Below are 25,635 nucleotides of genomic sequence, written 5' to 3' on the forward strand. Positions count from 1 at the left end.
TGAGGTAAAGCTTCACTTTACAAAGAATACCCAATCACGTGCAAGCAAAATAAATTTTTTTTTTTAGCATTTTTGCTTACACATGATTGGATGATGGAAGTCAGCAGAGCTCTCCCATAGTTACTATGCTTTGGAGCAACTGCATTTGCAAAGTGTCAATTGGATGAATATTGTGCCAATAACAATTATCTGTGAATGACTAGAAGTGCTTTTTATAATAGGAAAGGTCTCTAAATCAAAACTTCAGTCAAGACCTTTTTATATAGAATATGGAGGACTTTTTTTTTTTTTATGTTATGGTCATTGTTTCTTTTGGAAAGATGCTTCCTTCATTTCAGTCCTAATGACACATTGGGGTTGATTTACTAAAGGCAACTACAAGTACAATTGGAATTGCAACAGACGAAAAACAAGCTCTGGACTGCCGCACTCTTCAGAAGACCACTTTCTTTTATTGGAAAATCACATCACAGCTCAACAAACACAGCAAACAAGAAAAAAATTTGTTTGTTGAGCTGTGATGTGATTTTCCAATAAAAGAAAGTGGTCTTCTGAAGAGTGCGGCAGTCCAGAGCTTGTTTTTTGTCTGTTGCTAGTGGTAATAGCCAGCACCTGTGGCTTCCCAGCCGAAGAGACAGTTTACAGCCTGCATTTGTGCTCCTAGAGCGGTGAGATCCCTTCTCCTGCAATTGGAATTGCAGTCGCTGTAGATCTGAGGGGAAGATCTGAAATGAGGGGAAGCTCGCTGATTTCATCATCCAATCATCTACAAACAAAAAAGCTGCTTTTTATTTTCCTTGCATGATCTACAGTGACTGCACTTCCAGGTGCACTTGTAGTGCAAAATGGGGTTGCCTTTAGTAAATAAACCCCATTGTCACATTTTCACAGCAAGATGGCAATAAAAGATTCTAATCCTCTCCTATTCTATTGAAAATAACATAAAACATTTTAGCTAGAGTTTGTCTTTCACTTTAATTTTCTATTTGCTATGCATGGATTGTGAAAAAAAATCCTAAATGTGAATGATGTGATCAGGCACACTAAAGCCCCGTACACACGATACGATTGTTGGCCAACCAAGCGTCAGTTTTTTTGTCCAAAGGGCGTGTGTCAGGATCTTTTGTTTCACATACTAACGGTACACAATTGTCAGCCAAGAAACATGAATGTAGTGACGTACTACGAGGAATTTCAGCTCTTGAGAGCCACCCTTTGGGCACCTTATGCTAATTTTGTGTTTGGGGAGCACCGATTCTGAGCATGCGTGCTTGTACTTTTGACTTTTGTGTGACGGACTTGTGTACTGACGATACGAAAATCAGACAACATACCGTTGTCCGCCGAAAATTTACTAACCTGCCATCCAACATTTGTTGGCCGAAAGTTGGACAACAATTGTCAGAAGAAGCGTACTAACAGTCTGTCAACAGAAAATCCCCTGCTAACAATCTGATGGTGTGTACGAGGTTTTTGAGATCTCTTTATAAATTTGTTCAGATAAGAATCTTATGAAATTTTTTTTTTTTTTTTTTTTTAAAGACCCCTAAATGCATGTACAATAAAAGACAGTAGCTTTAGAAACCTATAGAGCCTGTGACATCTTTACCTCCCTGGCGGTATTCCCGAGTGTGGCTTGGGTTTACATTTCAGTACAATTAGGGGTAACCCCGAGCCATCTCAGGATCCTGGTGCAGGCTACTTACCTTGTCCCCAGGATCCTTGCAATGTCCGCTGTGTCTGCGGGCCGTTTCCCCTGCCCGATGCCTCCATGTGCTGGACTCTGTTCCCTGCCAGCGCCGCAACGCACAGGGCGGAGCCTGGCAGCAAATTTAAAAAGAACAAAATTCATAACACATACAGTACGCTATAATCTGTAAGATTACATTACTGTATCAAATCATTTCACCTCCCTTTTGTCCCTAGTGCCCTGCATGCACATATACATACACACACACACATATACATATATATACATATACATACATATATATACATACATATGTATACATACATATATATACACATACATATATATACATACATACATATACATACATACATATACATACATACATATACATACATACATATACATACATACATACATACATACATATACATACATATATATATATATATATATACATACACATACACATACATACACATATATATTCAGTGGATTTTTAGGGCTGGTGAGCTATATGGCTATCTGGGAGCGGTGGGGGCGGGGGGGTCTGTGAGCACCTTCTCCCAGTGATAACGGAGGGGAAAAGAGAGAGCCACCTGGATGATCAGAGCACAACACAGCGATAACAGTTTTCATTTCAATTGCTGTGTTCCCCCACCGCTCGCTGTCAGATACAGCCACTTCTCCTGGTCCCGGGACTTTGATAGACAGATCACCCGTCCAATCCTGGTGATGGGTGATCTGTCAATTAAAGTTCCCCAGGCAGGGGGCGGGGCTGTATATGACGTTGAGCGGTTGGAACACGGCAAATTAATTGAAAGCTGTTAGCGTTGTGTTCCCTGCGCTCTGATCACCTGGGCGGCTCTCCCTTTCCTCTCCTCCCCTGCACAGGTAGGCCGCATAGTGGACACAGGCTGAATGGTGGGCACATGGCTGCATTGGTGGGCACAATGATGCAAGGTGTACACAAGGCTGCACTGGCAGACACACGGCTGCATGGGCGGACATAGGCAGCCTGCATTGTTGTTAATATTTATAACTTAATTCTGCATAAAACATGTAAGTGCAATTTCATGAGAATTTATGAGGGCGTGTTTAGGGGGTGGAATTAGGGGCAGGGCAGGAGGGCTGGGGCAACTGGTGGCAAGTAACCCTTGAGGCCTGGCTAGTAGCTCAGGACACACATACACAGATATATATATAGATATATCTATCTATATCTATCTATATACTGTTTCTTCCTTTGAGATTGTCCATGGCAACCAAAAAGTGTGCCTTTACGTCAAGAGTGGTTTTAGACCAGCGTAGAAAACAGCGATAGTAAATTAGAACACTTGCAGAATTAAGGGATCGTGAATTGTGGGGAAATTCATTTTATTATTATTATTATTATAATATAATTTTTTTTTTAATAATTATTATATTATAATTTATGATTTCGTGTTTCAAACTTTATCATACCCAGGATGTCTACTAGACTCTTGTTTGGACAGATTTAAGTGCGTTATTGCTAAGAATTACAGGCCTACAATATAAAATGCTAAATCTCTATGCAAAACAATGTATTTGAGATGCAAAAATCTGACAATCATACCGCCAGGGTGGCTACCTCCTCATTGGCCATACCTATTGCCCCATTATAAAGCCATCATGGTTTTTTTTAACAAGTGATCACCCTAAATAGACGCCGACTTGAATTCAAATAAAACATATCCCTAGAAATGTAATAACTTCTCACAAACAAAAACAGGAATGATTCTTTCTTGCTTTAAAGTGTTACTAGACCCAGGATCCTGCATTCACTATATCTGGTCTCCCACAGTACACAGAACATGGAAATGCAACAGTTTTAGTAGATATAAACTGCTAAATATCTTTTCATATAAGCAGTATATAGCAGTCTTGTGACTTCTATCAGTGTCTGGTTAACGCTTCTCGACCTTTTGGCTAAGATCAAGTGTAGTATCTGTTCTTATTTGTTGCCAGAGGAGGCCCTGTGCTACTCCCAAAGGGGAGGGCTATGCACATCTGATGGTGTAATTGTACCTGAATGGCCTGTTTCGGTAGGGGCCACATTAAGGCACTCTTAGGTCTTAGAGGCCAATCATGGTCCTATCCAAGCAGGTTTGAAGGGTGCTCCTGGGGAGGATGGGTTCTGCAACGAAGGGTAGGGTCCCTGGCCTTCTGGCCTAGATTAGTGTGGTCCTTGCCCCGTCAGCTTTTTTGGTAAGAACACTGGCCTCCCTTTCCCACCTGGGGGGTGGTTAGTATTTCCGGAATGTATTTAGGTAGGAGCAATGGGAGTGGCGATTGATCCCTTGCGTCCAGGGCTCTCCCTAAGCTCTCAGAGCTCCAGGCCTTCCTCATAGGGGTGGGGGCTACGCATGTCTGGCTGTGGGCCAAGGTTGGAAAGAAGTCCATGGTGTATATGCCCCTGGAGTGGCAGTCCAGGGATGCCATAAAGTCACTGAGTGAGGGTCACTTTGATTTATGGCATCACGGTCACTGCACCATACCACACTTTTTTCTCACCTGCCTCCTGGGCCGGGCCTTTTGGCTGGGCCGGAGCAATTTTCTATTTCTGGCCGGAGGGCCTGGTCATTGTCTCACACAATGACCATTTTTTACTCTCCTCTCCACTTCCTTCTCCCCCACTTTCTTTTATTTAACACTTTCATGACTATCTTTCTGACATTTGGTGTTTATAAGTTAAAATCCGTATTTTTTGCTAGAAAATTACTTGGAGCCCCCAAACATTATATATATATATATATATATATATATATATATATATATATATATATATATATATATATATATATATATATAATATTTGGGGGCTCTAATGTAAACATCCCTTGTGACAGTAATAGGTGGTGACAGGTACCCTTTATGGAGGGATCAGGGTCTAAAAGACCTCCACTTCAAAGTATTCAGATCACCATTTTCGGCGATTCTGAATACCGTATATTTTTTTTTAAACCAGCACCATTGGCAGCCAAGTAAACAATAAGTGATGTTGTGACGGTCGCTTCTGTGTTTACAATCAGGAGGCTGGAACAAAGCCGTTTCCGGCTTCGTTCCAGTCTGTCCCTAGCCGCCAGAAGCGGATTGTTGGCCCACCGGGAGGCCCGGGAAAAAGTGTCGGGAAAAGTGTTGCGGTGTCCCCTCCCGCTCCTCCGGGAAAACAGCCGAGCAGCTTTTAGCCGCATCGGCTGTTGTCCCTGGATAGCTGATCACCCGCTTTAAACAACGGCACTGGAATGATGCCTGCAGCTGTGGGCATGGTTGCCAGTATAACAGTATAACCCCCGAAAGCAGAGTACACACATCTGCATACGCTCGGCAGGAAGGGGATAAGCCCTTGTTTGACACTTTTGTATTTTTATGTTTGTACACGGTTTTTGCATGTGTGACTGGTAGGATATAGGTCCTCAGGCCTACCCTGAAAGTCTTGGGAGGGGGTGGACATGGCCTTCTGGCTTGGCTCCCCCTCTCTCATGGGGGTCTCTTTGGGGGAGCCCCACCAAGTATTTGGGTGGGTCTGTTTCGGCAGACCCTCCAGAGAAAGGGGTCTGTCTGATTCTGGCCAGATGGACCAAATGTAAAGTATCCCCAGTCCCCGTCTGGAGCATAATGCCCCAAGGGATCAAGGAAAGGCCCTCTGATTTTAGAGGGCTTGTGTACACCCATTGCATGTTTTTGTGTTTCACTCTTTATGTGTATGTACATTTTTTAGGCCCCGGGTGAGATTTTTGAGTGTGTTTCACACGTCATGGGCTTTCAAAAAAAATAAAAAATCAGTGTCTGATTAAAGCTTGTAGGGGAAGTTTTCATTCTACTCTGACTGTCCTATGAGGCTGCATGACCACTGACCCTCTGTTTAGACAGTGCTGATTGACCCTGTGCTGATCACATGCACCCTCCCAAGACGAAAAAAAAAGCTCTCTAGCAATAGTGCAATACACAGCTTGTCCCCTGTGCTCTGTTCTATCAGGAGATGGATTGGGGTGTGTGGAAGAAGGGAAGGATCAGAGAAGACAGGATCAAACAACCCTTTTTACACAATGCAGAGGATTAACCCCTTATGTTCCACAGGGAGTATAACAAGCATGCTTTACTGCATATACAGACTGATTTTACTGTTGTGGGGTTAGTAATACTTTAATATTGTAAATCTAGAAGCAAACACATACACAAAAGGGGTCTATTTAAAAAGCAGCAAATGCAGCTTTTACTAAACATTTACTGATGGCGAATTGATCACTGGCATTTACATCTTATGGACCTGGACGCTTCTCCACCAGAGAATGTTTGTTCAAAGTCAAAGTCACTACTTTATGAATAGATGCCCTTGGTGTTGACACATTCATCTGTCAAAAGCCACTGAAGTAGGCTAGTGTGCTTTGCTACTGCATAGTGTCACACAACAGCACCAACTGGTGCAAACAGTAGGTAGCACACCTCCCTGACTGAAATACCACCAATGCAAAATGGTTGAAATGCAATAGTAGCCTGTTTTTTAATGTAATAAAGGAAATACATGGAAATCCCTGTATTATAAAGGTAAGCTCACCTTTATAAAGCAAACACACACATAATACCGAATTTGCTAATTCTGAGCAAAAACGGGGAAGCACGCAAGAGTGCCCTCATAACAAGCAGCTTTTGCTATAGGGGCATGCAGAAGGCAGGAGGAGCCAGGAGTGCCGGCAGGGGACCCCAGAAGAGGAGGATTGGGGCTGCTCTGTGAAAAACCATTGCACAGGGCAGGTAAGTATAACATGTTTAACACTTAAGAAAAAAAAAGAACCTTTACCATCACTTTAACAGACCAAGTTGTCCAGCAACATTTTCAGTTCTTGCTCGTTCACACTATGTGGTGACCTGCATTTTCTGCACAGAACAATGCAGGTCACCCCAGTCCGGAGACTTAAATGCAGATTACCTTTGGACAGTTTAAAAAAAAACTGCAAACAGTGTAATGCGCTGAAACAGTGCATCGCCCCTCTCTGCCCAGCAAAGCAGGCACCAGCCCACACACTAAACTGGATCGTTGTAGCATGTGCGATATGAAAACAGGCCCTAACAGGGTTTGGGACTAACCATTTAACACTAAAAGGGTTACTTACAATGGTCAGCTTTTATTCATAATTTATTTTTCTTTCACTTGAATTTTATTATATTTTTATAGAAATGAGAAGAAAAAGTAAACTGCTTCATATCCAAAACTCTGTGCAAAAATATGAACAAGTACAGAAGAAGTTCCTCTCCGCAAATTTGTAACATTCAATAAATAACATGGGGTGAAGGACCATTGGTCCCAAGCAATATCATACCAGTATATAATCAAATATCAGAGCCCTGCCTGGAAATATGATATGCTTTGTTTTGCAAAAAAGCCTTTCAACTAGCGGCCCGTAAGCTATAGAGAGCAGTACAGTCGTCCATAGGACCAAAAAGAAGTACCACTCTTGTTTAAAGGCATAAAAAGAAAAAAACGGGCAGTGCTTTAGCAGAGAGAGTCCAGAAAGAGAGAGCACGAAGAAAAAGGGGGGGGGGGGGAGACCATCTATGTCCTGGAGGCAATATGTTAGAGGACCCATAATGTTAGAGTCTAGAAAGTGTGTAGGTGGTTGTAGTATGCCACGTGCGTCAGTTATTATCGCCGTCAGTTTCTCATTTACCAGAATACCATGCACCCAGCTTTTCACCTCATCGAAGTTGAGAATTGCTGACTTCCACATTTTCACAATTGTCGGCTTTGCGGCAGAAAATATATGCATCACTAGTGTACGCTTTCGTTTGGTAGCACCTTCTATTGATTTGTGTAAGAGCACCTATATGTAACACCAAATTGACCATGTTATAGACTCTAATCCACAGGTGCTTAACCTTAGGGCCCGTCCACCATATATGCTTCATGTCTGCTAGATCTGAGCATCCTCTAAAGCATGTAGAGGGGTAGGAAGAAAGGCATTTCGCAATTCTAGTCAGGGTAAAGTACCAACGAGACAGAACTTTGAAAGAGTTTTCTAAAGTTATAATATTGCAGGAAGAACATTAAACCTTTTCTTTTAACGGTAACTAATATAAAAAGTGTTAAATGGAGTTATGGTTCATTCACACTATCTGTGTTGTGTTAACCCATGGTAAAACACACGCTCTACTGCAATTGGTAGAGCTTTACGACCTTTACACATTAGTGAGTTACAGTGCTACTCATAGACCTTCCCAACTCTACCCAAAACTATTAAATAAATGGTTTGAATCGGGCTTTAATATAAAATTATCATAAAACACTAATGTGTCACTCTCACAAATGCTCAGGCAAATATCAGGCACACCAAATTTTTATTAGAGTAGATATATATAAAGATATATACCATGAAAAGATGAAAAGCCCTCTTACCATCTCCTTCAAAAACAGGCCGGGTCTCCATTGTAGGGGTTGGTTTGGATCCATCATCTGAATTGAGAGTAAGAAAGAAACGAAAGGAGACTACCATTATTGAGGTAAATGCTATCTACTCTACAGAACTTTTGAATTGTTGGGGTTTGCACGTGGCCCGGCCACGTTAACACACACACACACAGACACACACATACATATAGATAAAAAAACAAGTCTGCACATTTAGAAAAATAAGGAAGGAATAGACATTTGTAAGCATTCAAATCTCCACTGTAAATTTGTAACAGAAGTGTAGGTTTAATTCAGCAGAATAGCTGTGTATTCTGTTATTTACTTGTATTCTTTGTTCCTAAAATCAGAAGTATCAGCTCTATGCCAGGCTGTGTGCCTTCAGAGAGGCTGTTCTATTTTCTGCCTCCGCTTAGTGTCAGAAACTGGCATTCTCATTGGACTGCGAAAGACTTCCATGCAATCCCCTCAACGGCTTCTTATCTGAGGGTTTTATGGGCATCTTTGATTATAACTGAGGTGAGGCAGACTATTTGGGACTCTTAGCCTGACACTGAGCTGACACTTCTTTAAGAGGAAGAGAATACATCTAAGTAACTGGATAAAATGCTAGCCCTTAGAGGCAAGTTAGCATTATTTTACAAACGGAAATTTCTCTTACAAATGCCCATTTCTAACAGGTCCTGCACTTTTCTATTAAAGCCTAACCAAATACATCCAAACTATTTCATTCACTAACACAAAGCAGCTGTGCATGTTTGTAGACTTTATGTAGCATTAGCTATATACCACCATGTGTTCTGACAGTTGGGTGGAAACTTCCCATCCTACTCCCGGAGCAAAATGCAGCCAGGCGGAGTGCTGCTTAGCCATTTATAGGAGGCTGTGTACTATATAAATGAATACAAGGCTTCCTCTGATTGGTTGAGGTGGAGAGGTGGGTGAATGACTTCAGGATCTCTGTCTTAGCCAATTAGAGGAAGGCTTGTGTTCATTCATGAAATACAAAGACTCCTGTGAATGACTAAGCAGCACTCAGCCTGACCCGATTTTGTCCTGAGAGCAGGAGTTCCCATTTCCCTGCCAAAACAAAGCACTGTATACTGTTTTAGCCAACACGACATACAGTTTACAGCCGCTGAATGTGTTAGTGTAGAAGATAGTTTGTTTGGACTAGTTTCATCAAAATAAACTGTTTAAAATGTACTAAAACCTGGAGTTAAACTTGAAATTATGTAAAAGCACTTTGTATTAACTAACAAATTTTTATGTTTTTCAAAAGCTATTCTAAAATATGTCTATATATACATATCCATCACACCACAATTAAAGAAGAACTCCAGTTGGGATAATAATTGTAGAAAGCTTATGTAATATATCAGGTTATACATCATTACTATTTCTTTTCATCTGAGCTGCAGTATTAGCTGAACTGAATGTCATGAATCCCTTATCACCTGAAGGCAAGTTTTGTGATCAATGTATTTGGGTGGGAAGGTTTTCGCTATTAAGTCAAGCTGTATTTTAACAGCTAGCATGTCACAAGGACTGCACATAAGTGGGATGTTGGGGTCATTTACCTAAAGGAATAGACACTGTTAATCTATCAAAGTGATTGTTCACTTTGGAAAGTGTAGCTTCAACTTTTCAAAGTGAAGTTTAATGAATAAGGTAAAACTATGGTAATTTTGAACTCAACTAAGTTCTGCAACGATACGGTTTTATTCATTGACCTCACATATGACTGGGTATCCAAAGTGAATGCAACGTCATCTTATTTACCAACATTCACTTTACAAAGGGGACATATACTTTATATTTCTTTTCCTAGGTGAAAAGCCTATATTTAGCAAATTAACTCACTACTTAAAGCACATTTTTCAGAAAGGGGCTGAAGCACATTTTTGTCTTTCCACAAAGTGGATCCAAAGGAGTAGACATAGGAATGCAGCATTTTATACTTTGCATAGTTATGGGTGATTACTGTGATTTTCCTGGAGTTCTCTTTAAATACAAAGAGTGTAATGGAGTATATATATTTCACCTTCCATGACAAATAGATAAAGCCACCTACCACAGCAATCTGGCATCGAGTGGATGGTACTGCAACTGCACCGTCTTGGTCATCATCAATGAAATCATAAAAAAAGAACTGAAAACTGGCCACTAAGACTGGCTTTAAGGGTTCATCAAGACAAGGATATTTTGTTTATCAGATGTGGGCCTAAAATACGCACCTTCTTCTCATCTGCTATTGATTTTATTTTACACACATCTGCCTTCCAAAATGCCTGCCATCCAGAAGGAAAACAAAGCAAATTGTTCCTCAATAACGAAGGAACATAACGGATCGAGTTGTCCAACATAACAAACCGAGTTATCCTAATCATTTAAAAATTAATGATATACATATCAAATAAGAGATTTGCCAAAAAAAAGGAGTTATTGATTCTGTGATTGTTTACTTCTATTTCTGAAATACTAGTTCCCTGGCTGTCATGCTAATCCATTGAGCTGACTCATAAGAAGCATGCAGGTCAGGGCTTTTGACTTTACTCTGATTTTGTGAAACTGCTACTCGTTACCCCATGTGTCCTATCTAATACAGATTTTGGAAAATTTTCAACATCTCAAAGTTTTTTTTAGTCCGAGTTTTTAAGAATGTGTACAGTTCTAAACATAAAAAGTTGCTTATAGAAATCTACATAGAGGCCAAAAATCACAGCTCTAGCCATAAAATAGTAAAAAAGAGAGAAGAAAGAAATATTACCACAGAGAGTATATGTTCTTTACCTCGCCACTCAACAATCATGGCCCTTTGTCTTTACAGACTAGGGCAGACATCTCCCTCAAATCCAACCCACATCTCAAACCACCTGGACCCCATCAGTGCATATTTATGAGAGACCTATGTTTTTCATAAGATATAATGTTTAGCCAATTTCAAATGGAAAAAGGAACTTTGATAATTTATCTCAGTACTAAACAGTCTGCTTGCGGCAAACAAAGATCTGAAGATTTCCATGGCAGTACTCCAGGTCAGATTCCCATCACTTTTTACAGGGTAGAGAGAAGGGACTTTTGGGATTTAGTGAATTTATGAAGCAGATAGGGTGTAAGTGGACAATATTAGGCATTTGGTTGTGAATAATTGGACTAGGCCATCCAGAATTTTAGAGTTGCCGAACATTAAGCTAAGAGACCCAAATTCAGCCTGGATGGCACGACACATCTGCATGTACTGGCAGGAGGTCTTACATTGTATTTCCCAGGGAAACTGACTGTAACTGTCAGAGAAAGGTTTTTAAATGATTTCTGATGCTTAACAGTAAGACCCAATATCTTCCATGACTAGAAGCCCCGAAGTTTGAAAACCCTTGTCAAAGGCGATTAGTCCACAGGAGAATAAAACTTGTAAAAACCTCTATGTGCAAAATCTGCTTAGTCACATCCCATATCACTGTGGGATGAAAATCCTGGGGGGGATTTACTAAAAGTGGCGCAGCTGTGCATAGTATCCCGTTTCTAATTTCAGCTTCTTCAATTAGACTTTGACAATAAAAAACTTAGAAACCGATTGGTTACTATGTACAGCTGCACCAGATTCCATGTGCACCATTTTTAGTAAATTTCCTCCCTTTCTGAAATTTTAAATAAAAGTCAAGAGAATACAAATCAGTTATTTGAACAGATAATAGAAAATTTTATCAAAATGTGACCATGTATACGCCATCTCCCGCTCACTAAAGTTCCGTGAAAAATGTAGCACTAAAAATATAAAATAAAACATTGAACACTATATCAAGTATTGTGTGTAAATAATAAAAATTTTGTGATAAAAATATAATGAATATAAAACAGAACATGTATATAATGAATAGAAACTCAGGTAACCAGGAGACTGGAACTCAGAAATTCCAATCATGTGTGGGCTTCATCAGACTTTTTCTGTCAGAATTTCTGACACACAAAGTGTGAGATCTGGATCTAAAATTTTCGGACAACAAAATCCAATCATTTAAATTCCGATCGTGTGTAGACAATGCTGACGCACAAAGTGCCATGAATGCTCAGAATAAATTACGAGACAAAATCTATTGGTTACTGGCCCCTTTATAGTCCCATCGTACGTGTTGTACGTCACCTCATTCTGAACGATCAGATTTTCTAACAACTTTGTGCGACCGTGTGTATGCAAGACAAGTTTAGGCCAAAATCCGTCAGAAAAAACTGACGCATTTTGTCGCTGGAATGTCTGACCGTGTATACAGGGCATAACCCACCTGTATAAGATAGAAATGAAGTCAAATTATCTATTTGCCCCCACTCAACACTACTTACTATATCAAAAGCAAGTAAGTCCTATTACCCCAATCGTCTACTGGAGCTTGTATGTTTAAGAAGGCTCTGCATATGCAAGTGCTATGGACTTATTTGGCATAAATCCTTTAAATTAGGATGTGTTACTCAAGTCTCATTGGAGACGTTTTTACACTTTTTAGGAAATATTACAATTATGGCCTATACACAGAGCCTGGTAAAAGTCCAGAACCTAGAGAATCCTTAGGAGGCCTGGTAACAAAGATGATATGTATTGTGTGTACACCTCGTTGGCTATGCCATCGGTCCCAGGAGATCTGCAGTTGGGAAAGCCCATTATAGTCAATTCCAGCCCTTGTAGTGTAATAAAGGAACCCAAAATCATTTAGGCATTTATTTGAAGGTTTGGCAGCTGAATACCAACTGCTAAGTCATAATTCAAGGGAGTATAGTGGACCTTGGCTTTATATAGGAATTGATAGAAATTATACATGCAAAAAGATACCAGAGAAGGTTTGGAGGTTCCCTTAAGCATCACTGATGGCCTCTTACTGTGAACAAACATGTGCTTTTCATATTTCAGAGACAGAAACCACACTGTACTTTGAGTAATATCTCATTTTCAATATATGCTAACATATAAATATCTACATTTCAGTTAAATGCATCTATTGAAAATGTTTTATGATCAAAAATCAGGTTAACTTGCATTATGCATTAGTGCTATAGAATGAATTTGCTTATACTTAAATTATTTACAAGGAATATCTCAATTTTTAATGTTTTCTTTTTCTTTCTAAATATACACTAAAATACACTATATTGTATATGGCCAAAAGTATGTGGACACTCCTTCAAATTTTTGAGTAGAGGTGCATTTTAGCGAATGGACAAGTGCGGGCTTCCAACCTTGTGGAAAAGGAAGATCCTTTTCTGTTCCAGCTTGACTGTCTCTTCTGCATAAAGCTAGCTCCTTAAAAACTTGGTTTGACAAAGTTGGTGTAGTGGAACTCATGTCCTACACAGAGCTCTGACCTCAAACCTCTTGAATACCTTTGGGATAAGTTGGAACACTGATTTCAAGCCAGATATTCTCACCCCAAATCAGTAACTGACCTAATAAATACTTTTTTGCTAAATAGGCACATATATTCATGAATACTGTCTTATTAAAAAAAAATCCAGATCAATTGAAACAGTTGTAGTGACAATAAGGGGTCAGATCCCTTATGATTGTCCATGGTTTATGTTTATTTAACTACTCAACAGTATAGACCAAGCATCAAGCCCTACAAAGCCCCGAGATGGTTCCAGCTCTAATCCTTCCAGTAATCTTCTTCTCTTTTGCCCCAAATAAAACCACAGAAAACATTATAACAACATGTTGGATGAAAGCTATTATGATCAGAAATGTTGACATATTCTATGAAGAATTTGAATACATGCTGGGTGGTGATAAAAAAAAGATGTGAGATTTTGGTGCATGTTTCATATCAGATTTGCAAAGACACCAGGGTTGATTTGCTAAAGGCAAATAGACTGTTAATGTTGCAAGTGATGTTGACTTTTTAAGAACATTTTTTCCAAACCTTAGTAAAGTGAAGTGAAGCTCTGCTGACTTCCATCATTCAGTTCCATGCAAGCAAAATTTCATTTTTTATTTTCATTTTCCTTACACGTGATTGGGTATTCTTTCCAAAGTGAAGTTTCACCACGTTTACCAAGCTCTGGGGAACATCACCCTTGCAAAGTGCAACTTCCCTTGAAAGTGAATAACCTAATTGCCTTTAGTAAAGAAACTCCAAAGTCTGCCTCCAAGAAAATATTTAAAGTATATGTAAACTAAAGACAAACGCAAATATATGGGATGTGGTGGCTGCATTATTTTTCTTTTTTTTTCGGGCTAAGTACATTTTCAACAGGTACAAAAAAAATACCCACTGAACCTGTTATACAGCCAGTATCCTTGTATTTTGCTGCGTTTGAAATCTTAAGCTTTCTCAGCTAATTTCTGTAAACCACACAAGCGCTCCTCCCCATGTGAAAAGAAAGGGCTGAGGACTTTGTAGGCTAAACCAGGAGAGCAACTTGCTTCTCTGTAGATACAGTATGGTGCATAACCATTGTCACCCTTGGGACAGGAAATTAGTTAATGGCATGATCACCAGGTGAAAATGAGGGGGAAAAGACTGAAAAACAAGGGAAAAAAAATACAGCCATTATTCCCAAGGACTGGCAAACTGCAATATATGATATTTTTATTTGTGCGTTTAAATATGCTGTAAGTCTCCGATGCCATATAGTGAGAGTTTAGCTCTCTACATACAAGAATCAAAAACGGGATGCTCTATTTCTGACACCTAAGCCAGGATACATGTATGCCAATGGGCAATAATATTGCTTTGCTTCACCCCATGCTAGAAAAATTGTATGCAGACTATAACTTGTGTGATGCTACATTATTTTAAACTTTTGCACATGATGAGGGGTTCAGCATAGCAAAGCACCAGCCCAGAATAGCGTGAGGCTATACACCAACAGACTGGGGTGCCTGGCTCAGCCATATAATGCTGGTTATGTGGTGACTGGGACCAATATTAGGTTGATAATGATGTTTTATTCAATAAAATGTGCTAAACCTGTGCTAAAGATGAAAGCGATTATAAACAGCAGCTGATATCCGACGCAATAATGCAAAATCCAGTGCAGCGCTCTAATGTACAAAATTGTGATTAAAATTAATCAAATAAATATAGTGCATGAAAAGTTATTAAATGTGTGACCAAAAAAATAACTATAATGCCAAATATAAGAATAATCTGGGTGAATCAAGATTTATAGTCCCACAAGCCGCAATGGAAACTGATCTTCAAAATAGCCAAGGTGACACCATCCACTCTCATGCTATGCTTACTGGAATACATGTGACCCCCTACTAAGAGTGGTCCATGTGTGCTTTTACAATAGCAGCCTCAGCATCACAAAAGCAGGAATGATTCTTCCAGGAGAGTAACAAAATAGCGCCACTATAGGAGTAGCAATTCCAGACTCATCAACACTTATCATAGACTCCCATGTATTGGCAGGATAACATACCACATAAATGCATTGAAAATTAAAATAACCATGTACTCTATTCATGTCAGATGTGAAAGTTTATAATTACAAGGAATGTCACAAAACCTTGGACATTGCTTTATTTCCTAGAAAGCTTCATCAGTTACTGGTATGTAGACACCAGAGAAGCCAGACCTCAGGTTCTCGAACACAAGAGCTAATTTTATCACTGGTTCTGCTATCAACTTCCTATTTTCATGTATATTTATATTTTTTTTCTTACCAATGGAGAGGAGGGAAGGTGGCCACTGTGTGAGCTTACATAGTCACATTAGGCTGCAACTTCCCAACACTGTCTAGCAGTTTACTGTCTTTTTCTGCTTTACTTACAGGATGTATGGCGATACAAGGGTTGCTGTCCTGGCCTTCCAGAAGGATAAGCCTGCCTGGAATTTGCAGCATTCTCAGCACAGGCAAACAAAGCTAGTGTAGGGTGCGTACTGTCCATATTGTGGAATACAGGGCTGAATGTGATAAAAAGATAGAGGGTGTCTATGGTAGAGGTATATTACTCTGTCATGGGGGGGAAGGGGGTCACATGGTGCTGTCTAAAGCATGGAGGGGTAGCAGCTGTATCCAGTAGTATATCTACTTGCCACAATGTCTAGTTTTTTTTCTTGCATCACAAAGTCCACTTTCCAATGGTGCCCTGTGATGCACCAGGTAAATTAAAAAGTCCAAAGGATGCCCATTACCATATATACGTGCATCTCATCTTAAGTACACAAATAATTTACCCAAGAATGAAGGCTTTAAAATAATAAATGGTAGATATGCTAGCAATACTCTTGTCTTCGAGCCATATCTCTGACATTGAGAAATCATTCTTAAAAGAAAAAAAATCATAACGAAGTTTTAAAAGTAATGTCTCTCAAAGGGAGGAAAAGATGGGCGGTGCTCTTCAGCATCTGCTGTTCTATTATGTTGAATGATTAAAGAATCTCAGACCGAAAGATCAGACCTTTTCTCTTGCAGTAATGATGCTTTTGATTTAAAGTATATACTAATATCAAAAATTACATCCATATTGCTGGAAGACTTTGCTCTGAGAATGAGCTAAGCTACAATACCTGAAGTTGGCATTTAGGTTAAAATAACCAGAGCCAGACATTGTCAGGTCCTAGGCAGATCATCGTCTCCGAGTTCTCAATAGTCTGCTTACAAAGTTTTAATCACACTTTTAACTAGGGTGCATTTTTGTTTCTCATCTGTACTAAAATCAATGACAGACTGCCATACCAAATTCTGGATTGATCTGCGCTCCACTTGCTGTATTACTAGCAAATGTATTTCAGATTGGTAGATAAGAGGAAATGAAAGGATTCTAGGAAAATGTAATTATTGCTTAATAGTCATACAGGCTTGTATTGTGTATATGGGCCTTCCTTCAAGTTAAAGGGCATCTAAATCTGAACAAATCCAAATATGGAGATGTTTAAAATGAAGTTTTTCGTTTATTTCCTTACAGTTTTTACACAGTATTATCAGCATTATGTATATAATTCTATCAGTGAGTGTTACTGTTCTTAAAACCTTGTTTTTGTGTAATTAGTAAATAATCAGTAAATGGATGTGGAGGAAGCCATACCTGCTCATTACATATGAAGGCCTCTTCTTCGCAGAACTGCACTGCTCCTTTCTCTAATTTGTTTGGATTTACCATAAACAGTCATTATTTCTATTGTTTACTCCCTTTAACTGTCTTTAAGCAGCTATGCAAATCACATTCCTTGTTTACCTGACCATCCCCATTCCCAAATGATATGTATAGAAGGTCACTAGAGAGAAAAAGTTAAAAAAAAAAAAATAAAAAAAAAAGGAACGAGCTAGTATAGAGGGGACATCAAAAATTACTTTACTGCCTAATGCAATTATGTATTAAGTAGAAATTAATAAACATTTTTAAATGCAACTAGAGTACACCTGAGAAAGAGTGGCGCCGCTGCAGTCAGTTAGGCTCTACAGCATGTGTATGTGCTAACAAGGACACACTGGCAGAAGGAGAGGCATTCTTTGCAGCACTTCTTAATAATATTATTGACATAACATCTCAGATTCTCAACATAAGTAGATGCGGTTAGCTGCAGGTCTAAACAGGGAACAGACTGATAAAAAAAAAAAAAACACACAAAAATTGTCACTGACAGCGGGATCCCAGATAGCAAGCAATTGTGCTGCAAGTTTGAAATTGACCGCTACGCCATTGCTAGATTTGCCAGGCTTCACAAGTTTGTTGCCCAATTGCAGAAAGTCCACATTGCATGACTCCAGATCAACTTTTTTTGCAAAAATTCTGCAAGTCTGCTGCAAGTTCTGGTTCAGTTATGCTGTGCAATAGTCATCCCACCACAGGGGTCACTGTGGATGAATTTTAATGCTGTAGACTTGCGGAGCTCTTGCTGTGGACTCACCACTACAACTTTGCTCTTGCTAAAGACTTACCACGCATATTTGCTACAAATTGGTAAAGTGTCAACTAGAATATGTGTTTCAAGTGCTCTGCAACTTGTCAGTGAAAATGTGCAGCAAGTTAACAGATTTACAATTCAACACTGCCACAAATTTGTGGCAAGTTAGAATTACTATTTGAGATCTAGTGTGAAAATGTGCAGCAAGTTAACAGACTTACAAAATTCAACACTGCCACAAATGTGGCAAGTTGTACTTGCTATTCTAGTGTGATCAAGGTCTTAACGTGGGAGTCCTTCCCCCCTCTGGGCTAGCAGCCAAACATTTATTACTTGCTCCAGTCCAGACAAATACTTCCTGCCCTGCCCCCCCCCCCCCCCCCCCCAGACCAGCCCTAACCTGATATTAGCCGTTTGCTTGGTGTCCAGTTCTCTAGTGTGAGCAAATGTATGTCAGCACACCATGGATATCGAGAATGGGTCCAGAGCTTTATTCATGTTCACATCATAACATCTGATGCAACATTTCGGAGCCACACAGGATCTCTTCATCAGGCATTTAATGTGATGCCTGATGAAAGAGTCCTACGTTGCTTCAGATGTTATAATGCAATCGCTGAATAATGATTTTGACCCGTTCTCTATGTCCATGGTGTGCTGGTCACATACTTTCTAACTGTCTTTGGCTTCCAGCCAGTGTTCGCTGTAGCACCCATGTACATTCACAGCCATTTTGCAGGAACATATGTGCTGGGAATAGTGTGTCTGTATTTGGGTTTACAAACAGTGTATGTAAATCCAAAATCTAGTTTTCAGAAGACTCACAAACATATTATTTGCTTAATAAAACTGTAAACAGTAAGACAAGACTAACGGTAAGACAAGACTCTAAACATGCTGATGAATAGATTTGGGGTATACATATGCCAACAAGAACTCTGGCCTTTGATTTCCAGAACAATCTTCCTATGAGATTATATGTGCATTAAGGTATTTTATGCATGTTATTTACCTGTAAAAGTCTTCCTTGTGTAGACATCCAAAAGGCTTAAAGGGGTTGTAAACCCTTACAAACCATTTTGACCTACAGGTAAGCCTAGATTAAGGCTTACCTGTAGGTCCAAGAAATATCTCCTAAACCTATTCGGTTTAGGAGATATTTACCAAAAGACAGGCACCGATGTCTACGGCGCATCCGTAGACAGCGGGCGCACACGCACCGATCACTGCGATATGCCGCTCGGCTCCCGTGAGCATGCGTGGGAGTGACGTCATCGCGGCTCCGGCTAATCACAGCGCTGAAACAGCGAGACCTGGAAGTCACTCCGGGATACATGGCAGCGGCGAAGATCAAGACTGAGGACCGCTTCGGGGGCTTCGTTCTCAGGTAAGTTATTCATAATGAGCTAGTATGCTATGTATACTAGCTCATTATGCCTTTGCCTTGCAGGTTGCATTTTTTATTTTATTTTTAAATAGCCTTTACTTCCTCTTTAAGACTGTTACTGGATTCTGCCATCTTGAACGTAATGTCAACAGCTCCAGCATACTCAGAATTGTCACTCAAATGTCACTTTGTAGTATTCACCTTCACTCCTTCCCAGTTGCTATATAAATGTTTATGTAGGGAGGTTGGGGAGGAGTGGAGGAGCTTGACCAGTACAGACAGTACTTAGAGACACTCTCAGGGAAAAAGAGGGCTATGCCATGGCAGGAGGGAGGGGGCTATTCTAGGCAAATTAGTCTTTCCAGAGTAATCAAATTTATACACACATTGCAAACAAAAAATAATTAATGGAAAGGTAAAAACAAAGAAACTAAGCATAGTACATACTTATTTTTTTGTGTTCTTTTACCTGCAATGTTGTTGGTGATGGGATCTTTTTAAAGGTCAAATATGCCATTAGCTGCACTGTGTATGGGGCAAATATGGCTACCATAGCCAAATGATATATAGCTAGATACAGAACTGCTAAGGTGACAGATGTGATCATCACTAATTGGGTTCTAGGGTATCATGTTCAAAGTAAAGCACTCTCCTTGGATGCTGACCTCCCAGACATTTTAGCTTTAGATATATGCATGTGCTACAGTTGTAGTGAGTCACAGGTACTGCTATGGTGTAAAAGCCTAGATCAGTGGAGGGGATTCTTGGCTATGCTGTAGCATGATCACAGATATGCCTACTTAGCAGAACTCCTACTTGCATGGAAATCTCCGTTAAGTCACTCATTGCCTCCAGGAAAACAAGTTTAGTAATGGCAGCAAGGGAATTCATGAGGATAATTTACAGCAACGGAGCAAAACCCATTTATAACCACTGAATATTTTCCTACTGGCACATTTGATAGATAAGTATTTCACACCAGTCAGATGAAAGGGAAATCGTGGGAAATAGTTTAAACCGTTTCATCTGCATCTGATTGGATAGCGAGATCAGCATGCCAGTAATTGACTCACTTCTTTTCAACTGCATCCATATGCCTTTGTTTTTTACCAGTATAAGGTTATTTTAAACTGATGTATAATTGCTAGATTTGTTTGTGTGGTCACACAGTCTTGCTCAGGCTCTGGTTTACCTGTAATTAATGTGTGACTAAATGAAGAGAATACATGCACGCATTTATTCTAACACTATGGAACAGTGATGGACCAGATAAGGTGCCTAAGTGCCTATTTAGCAAATGCAACGAAGTGTAAAAAGTCAGCTGTGGAATTTGTTGGCTGTCGATAAAAGGACTAATAGTCAAAGCTTTGGTCTAAAACAAAGACACGACAAAAAGGAAATCTAAAGTGGAAAAAAATCTTTTCAACAATATGACACCTTAACATTGGTTAGCTTAGTTAAATAAATAAAAGCATGCACCATATTTAATGTGCAAACACACCCTAGACATGATAAGCAACAGGAAGTCTGGTGGCCTCTTGCAGCTGTCAAAGAGGTCATATGTATCCCCCATGTTCAAAACCACCACATATAGCTTTCTACTAAGGGTTGTCACACAGCGCCAAATCCTAATTTGAGAGGCAAGGATTGAAGATTTACCTTTTTTCTAATATTTTTCCCTTAAAGTCAAAGATTGACCCACAGCTCTCACCTCCAAGCCTAACAATTGGTCACTGAGACTGCTTATAACATCTACCATCTAGTTGTAAGGCATAGAGCACATGTTAGATTTAACTTTTTCAAGTTTGTGTTTACATATTTAGGTGCCCTGAGATTTGGAGCTTCTGAAAAATCCTAAAAGGTATGTATCCAATGATCTTAACTAATATACAGTGAGGAATGTTATTTAAGGGCTGTTTCACAGCAGATGCAGTCCAGTGCATTTTTAATCTGTTTAAAAAAAACACATGCACAGTATTTTCCATGTATTGCAATAGCCCTAGTTCACACCAGTGCAGTGCGTTCCAGTACAGTCAACAAAATAAAAACATGCTGCATTTTTTCTGTATATAATGAATCTGGAAGTGACAAAACACATGAAAAATGCACCAGAATGCATGTAAATGAACCAGAAATACATAGGAATGCACATGTCCTGAATCGAGATAAAGATAAAAAGAGGCGAAAAGTGCACCGGAACATATAAATAATGCATGTAAATGCACATACAGAAATGCATCCGAAACACAGTAAACTGTTGTGTGAACTAGCAAGTGGAACTGTACTACAATAACCCTCCCAATTACTACACATACACACATACAGGCACAACACCTAGACCAGCCATTTTCAACCAGGTTTCTGTGGAACCCTGGGGTTCCTCCAGAGGTTTCTAGGGGTTCCTTAAGCTGTGGCTGATGAACCACCTTTTTGATGGTGCCTACAGAGTTCAAGGTTCAGCACCATTTTAAAAGGGGAACATTCTTCCTATTGGCTGCCAGTATAAGGGGCATTGTTCTATTGACCCCTGATTAATTGGTTTTAGGAAGGGTTCCTCAAGACCTGAAAATTTTTGGGGTTCCTTTAGGGTTAAAAGGTTGAGAAAGCCTGACCTAGACCACCCTGCTTAATAAAACACCTAAATAAAACCGAGGTCCTGACTTACTTTACATTGCGTGATAGGTGCAAGAGAGTGTCAAATAAAAAATCCTTAGGAGTCCAAAGTTGTTGAGCCAGTTACAACAAGCAATGCAAAGGACAGCTAAAGTATTTTAGGGGCCACATAAGTGAGAGTGAAATGGCAAAATGTCAAATGGACTCAAAAATACTCCTAAGCAGATCCAACTGCAAGCAGAGGATGTTACAAATAGTATTCCAAGTAAAAGTAGCCAGGCTTATCTTGTAACCAAGGTAAACAATAAAGACTAGTATAAACTAAGGATTTTTCATTTGGGGCTCTCTTTCACCTATTGCATTTGGCTTTCTCAGCTTCGGTGAATGACCTCTTCTGGGGGGATCCGTGTTTTTGTGGTGAGCCACAGAGTACAGACCAAATAGGCTCAAGTAACGACATTTTGATAACCTGTGCATCCAGTGCCCATCTACTATTTTATTTTATACTTTACAACAGAATATGTGGCCTGACACATGAAAAAAAAAAAAGTCTTCATGAAAGCTGGCATATGGTCAAGTAATATTAAATTTGAAATTCAGGCAGAACTTGCCAATCAGCAGCTGTGAATGAACTGTTATGGTCCACTTTAGCAGAGTTTATGTGATATGTTTGGCAACACAAGAAAGTAGAACAAAAATGTTGTCTCAAATGTAAGTATTTAAAGTGGAAGTAAAGGCAAAACCTAACTAACTAAACCTATTCTCAGCCACATTCTAAGCCTAATCTATCTAGCCCTCTAAAGAAAAAAATCCCTATACTTACCTGTTCTGTAGCCGCTCCAGTCCGGTCCCAGGCTGAGCCGTCACTGGCAGCTTCAGTGTGTAAGAGAGGCAACTAACAGAAGCCCCATAGTAACTCTATGGGTGACTTCCCAGACATTTCTCAGCCATTGTTGTCTTTCTCCCACGCACAGAGGGCACCGCTGGAGACCAAACCAGAGCAGCTGCAGAACAGGTAAATAAGGATTTTTTTTCTTTACAGGGCTAGATAGATTAGATTTAGAATGTGTCAGAGTAGGTTTAGAGTTCATTACTTCCACTTTAAGGGCATTGTGTTCTTTTTCTGTGTCCTACTAAACATGATGATTATTGCAGTATAGATCTTTAAAGCTGAACTCCAGGCAGATAAAAGAGACATACATTATGGCCTTGCTGTCCCAGATATGATGAAGTATCATGCAGCATAATACTGTACGACTATTAGACTGGTGTAGACATAGTGATTTGAAAGATTGGGAAAAGTTAGAAATGGCATCCACAAACTTTTCAAATGAGATGAAGTGCGAGACGGGCACCAAGTCATGAGGCACAATGAAAAGTCATCTGCATATCAGACACACAAATCTTCTTGAAGTAAAAACTCTACCATTCATCCCACTTTCTTTCCTATTCTGGGCAATGCCGCATTTCCACCGAGCACATCTCCCGGACTGTTCAGAGGCCTCAGATTGTACCCTTTCCCAGGCCTCTCACTTCCTCACAGGTAACCACTGGCTATCTATTGCAATGCTCACAAATCCCACAGGACCGTTCCAGGTACAGTCGATTCCTGGATAGCTTCACAATGGCGACATTTCATCTGCACCCTACTGCCCTTCCAAATTCCAGAGGCCCCTCGAAAAGCTCTACAATTTATTCTCTCATTTCCTCACCACCAGAGGACTACAAACCTAATAGGCAACAAGACTTACATATGTCCTTGTTTCCACAACAGTCACAAAAACTATTTACACCTATCTCTAAGGTATTCTATTTGCACGCGGCACCAAGAAACCAATTCCAAGATATTGTCTGGACGGTACAGAACACCCACAATTCTTCATACACAATCTTGACTGTATGGATGTTTAATGGAAATGCAATAATGGCAAAGGTTCACCCCATACACATTTTCTGACCATGCCTGCTGTTGGGACCATTCTGGAACAAGGTTAGGGAAATTTCACAAAGATTCTTAGATTTTACCATACCTGACTGTGCAGCATTCTTTTTGCTACACCACTCCTCAATTCCAGTGAATTACTATGCCATCTACTGAATGCGGTTAAAGCTTGCATCACTTTAAAATGGAAAGATCCTAATCCTTAATCTTCCTGTGGCTACTTAAGATCAAGGATGCTAACAATATGGAGGACTTATTCTCCTCACAAATCAAACAAGAAATCTATTTAAAAAAAAAAACATTGTTCTATTGGATGGTCTACATGTTCCCTGAGGAAGGTAAAATTCTCCTAGTTGGAGAAGATTAAAAGCTCACATTGGAACCCGTGTACCCTTGAGAGAAAAAGTTATTTCTATCTTTTTCTTTCCTATTTCTACCACCTTCCTTCCTCCCCCCCCTTTTTTTTTCTCACTCTTTCCCGACTTTCACAATCCCCTTCGTTACCACCTCCCCTCAGACACATTATTACAGCATACTTTTCCCCTGTGTCTTCCATAGTGGAATTTCTTGGCTGACCTCACCTACAGATCCTCCCATTCATTTGTGATCTCTGCTGGCCTCCATCAGCCATCTTTATGGGAATGAATAAAAAAAACATTGGCTGTGCAATGCTCCTTTATAGCTATGCGTGTACAGTAGTTTGGATCAGCACATAATACACCATATTACTAAAAATATTGAGATGCCTGCCTTTACACGCACTGAACTTCAATGGCATCCCAGTCTTAGACGCTAGGGTTCAATATTGAGCTGGCCCACCCTTTGCCGCTATAACAACTCCTCTGGGAAAGCTGTCCACAAAGTTTAGTTGACCATTCTTCCAGAAACGCATTTGGGAGATCAGGCACTGATGTTGGATGAGAGGCCCTAGCTTGAAGTTCATCCCAAAGGTGTTCTATCAAGTTGAGGTCAGGACTCAGGCCAGTCACGTTCCTCTACCCCAAACTCACTCATTTCAGGGGTTAGGCTTGGCCCCTTAGTTCCAGTGAAGGGAACTCTTAAGGCGTCTGCATACCAAGACATTTTGGACAATTTTATGCTCCCAACTTTGTGGGAACAGTTTGGGGATGGCCCCTTCCTGTAGCAACATGACTGCACACCGGTGCACAAAGCAAGGTCCGTAAAGACATGGATGAGCCAGTTTGAGGTGGGGGAACTTTACTGTCTGACCTAAACCTGACAGGACACCTTTGTGATAAATTAGAGCAGAGACTGCGAGACAGGTCTTCACGTCCAACATCAGTGCCTGACCTCACAAATGCGTTTCTGGAAGAATGTTCAAACACTCCCAAAGACACACTCCTAAACCCTGTGGACAGCCTTCCCAGAATAGTTGAAGCTGTTATAGCTGCAAAGGGTGGGTCAACTCAATATTGAACCCTACGGACTAAGACTGGGATACCATTAAATTTCATGTGCGTGTAAAGGCAGGCATCCCAATACTTTTGATAATATAGTGTATATGCATTTTCTGTGACACAGCTGTTCTCATCTCTTATTGTGCATTCTGTGATATTTTTTATTTTGTAACAATAAATATTTTCCCATCTGTGTATGGTTATCAATGTTCTGTACAACCCAACAGCTTTCTATATATATATATATATATTTTAAAGACATACATTATTGCAGCTCCGTATGCCTTAATACAGCATTGATATTTTTTTTATG

At 39.9% G+C, this 25,635-nt stretch overlaps 1 protein-coding gene and 1 pseudogene across 11 annotated transcripts in view; one reads left to right on the top strand and one right to left on the bottom strand.

Annotated features, from left to right (window-relative positions):
- The window catches only part of SMOC1 (SPARC related modular calcium binding 1), a 273,199-nt gene that overhangs the window by 61,434 nt on the left and 186,130 nt on the right, over positions 1-25,635 (bottom strand). For 5 of the 11 annotated variants that reach the window (XM_077464635.1, XM_077464636.1, XM_077464634.1 and 2 more), the window contains one exon: positions 8,106-8,195. The exons of 3 other annotated variants lie outside the window; for them this stretch is intronic. In XM_077464635.1, the coding sequence (XP_077320761.1) occupies positions 8,106-8,195 (90 nt within the window). The remainder of the gene's footprint in view (positions 1-8,105; positions 8,196-25,635) is intronic. 3 more of the 11 variants (XM_077464637.1, XM_077464642.1, XM_077464641.1) reach the window with 1 other exon arrangement.
- Positions 3,621-3,782, top strand: LOC143950450 (U2 spliceosomal RNA; annotated as a pseudogene).

The sequence above is a fragment of the Lithobates pipiens genome, unplaced genomic scaffold (genome assembly GCF_037356315.1).
Source record: "Lithobates pipiens isolate NorthernLeopardFrog02 unplaced genomic scaffold, aLitPip1_a1.2 Scaffold_30, whole genome shotgun sequence".
Taxonomy (NCBI): Eukaryota; Metazoa; Chordata; class Amphibia; order Anura; family Ranidae; genus Lithobates; species Lithobates pipiens.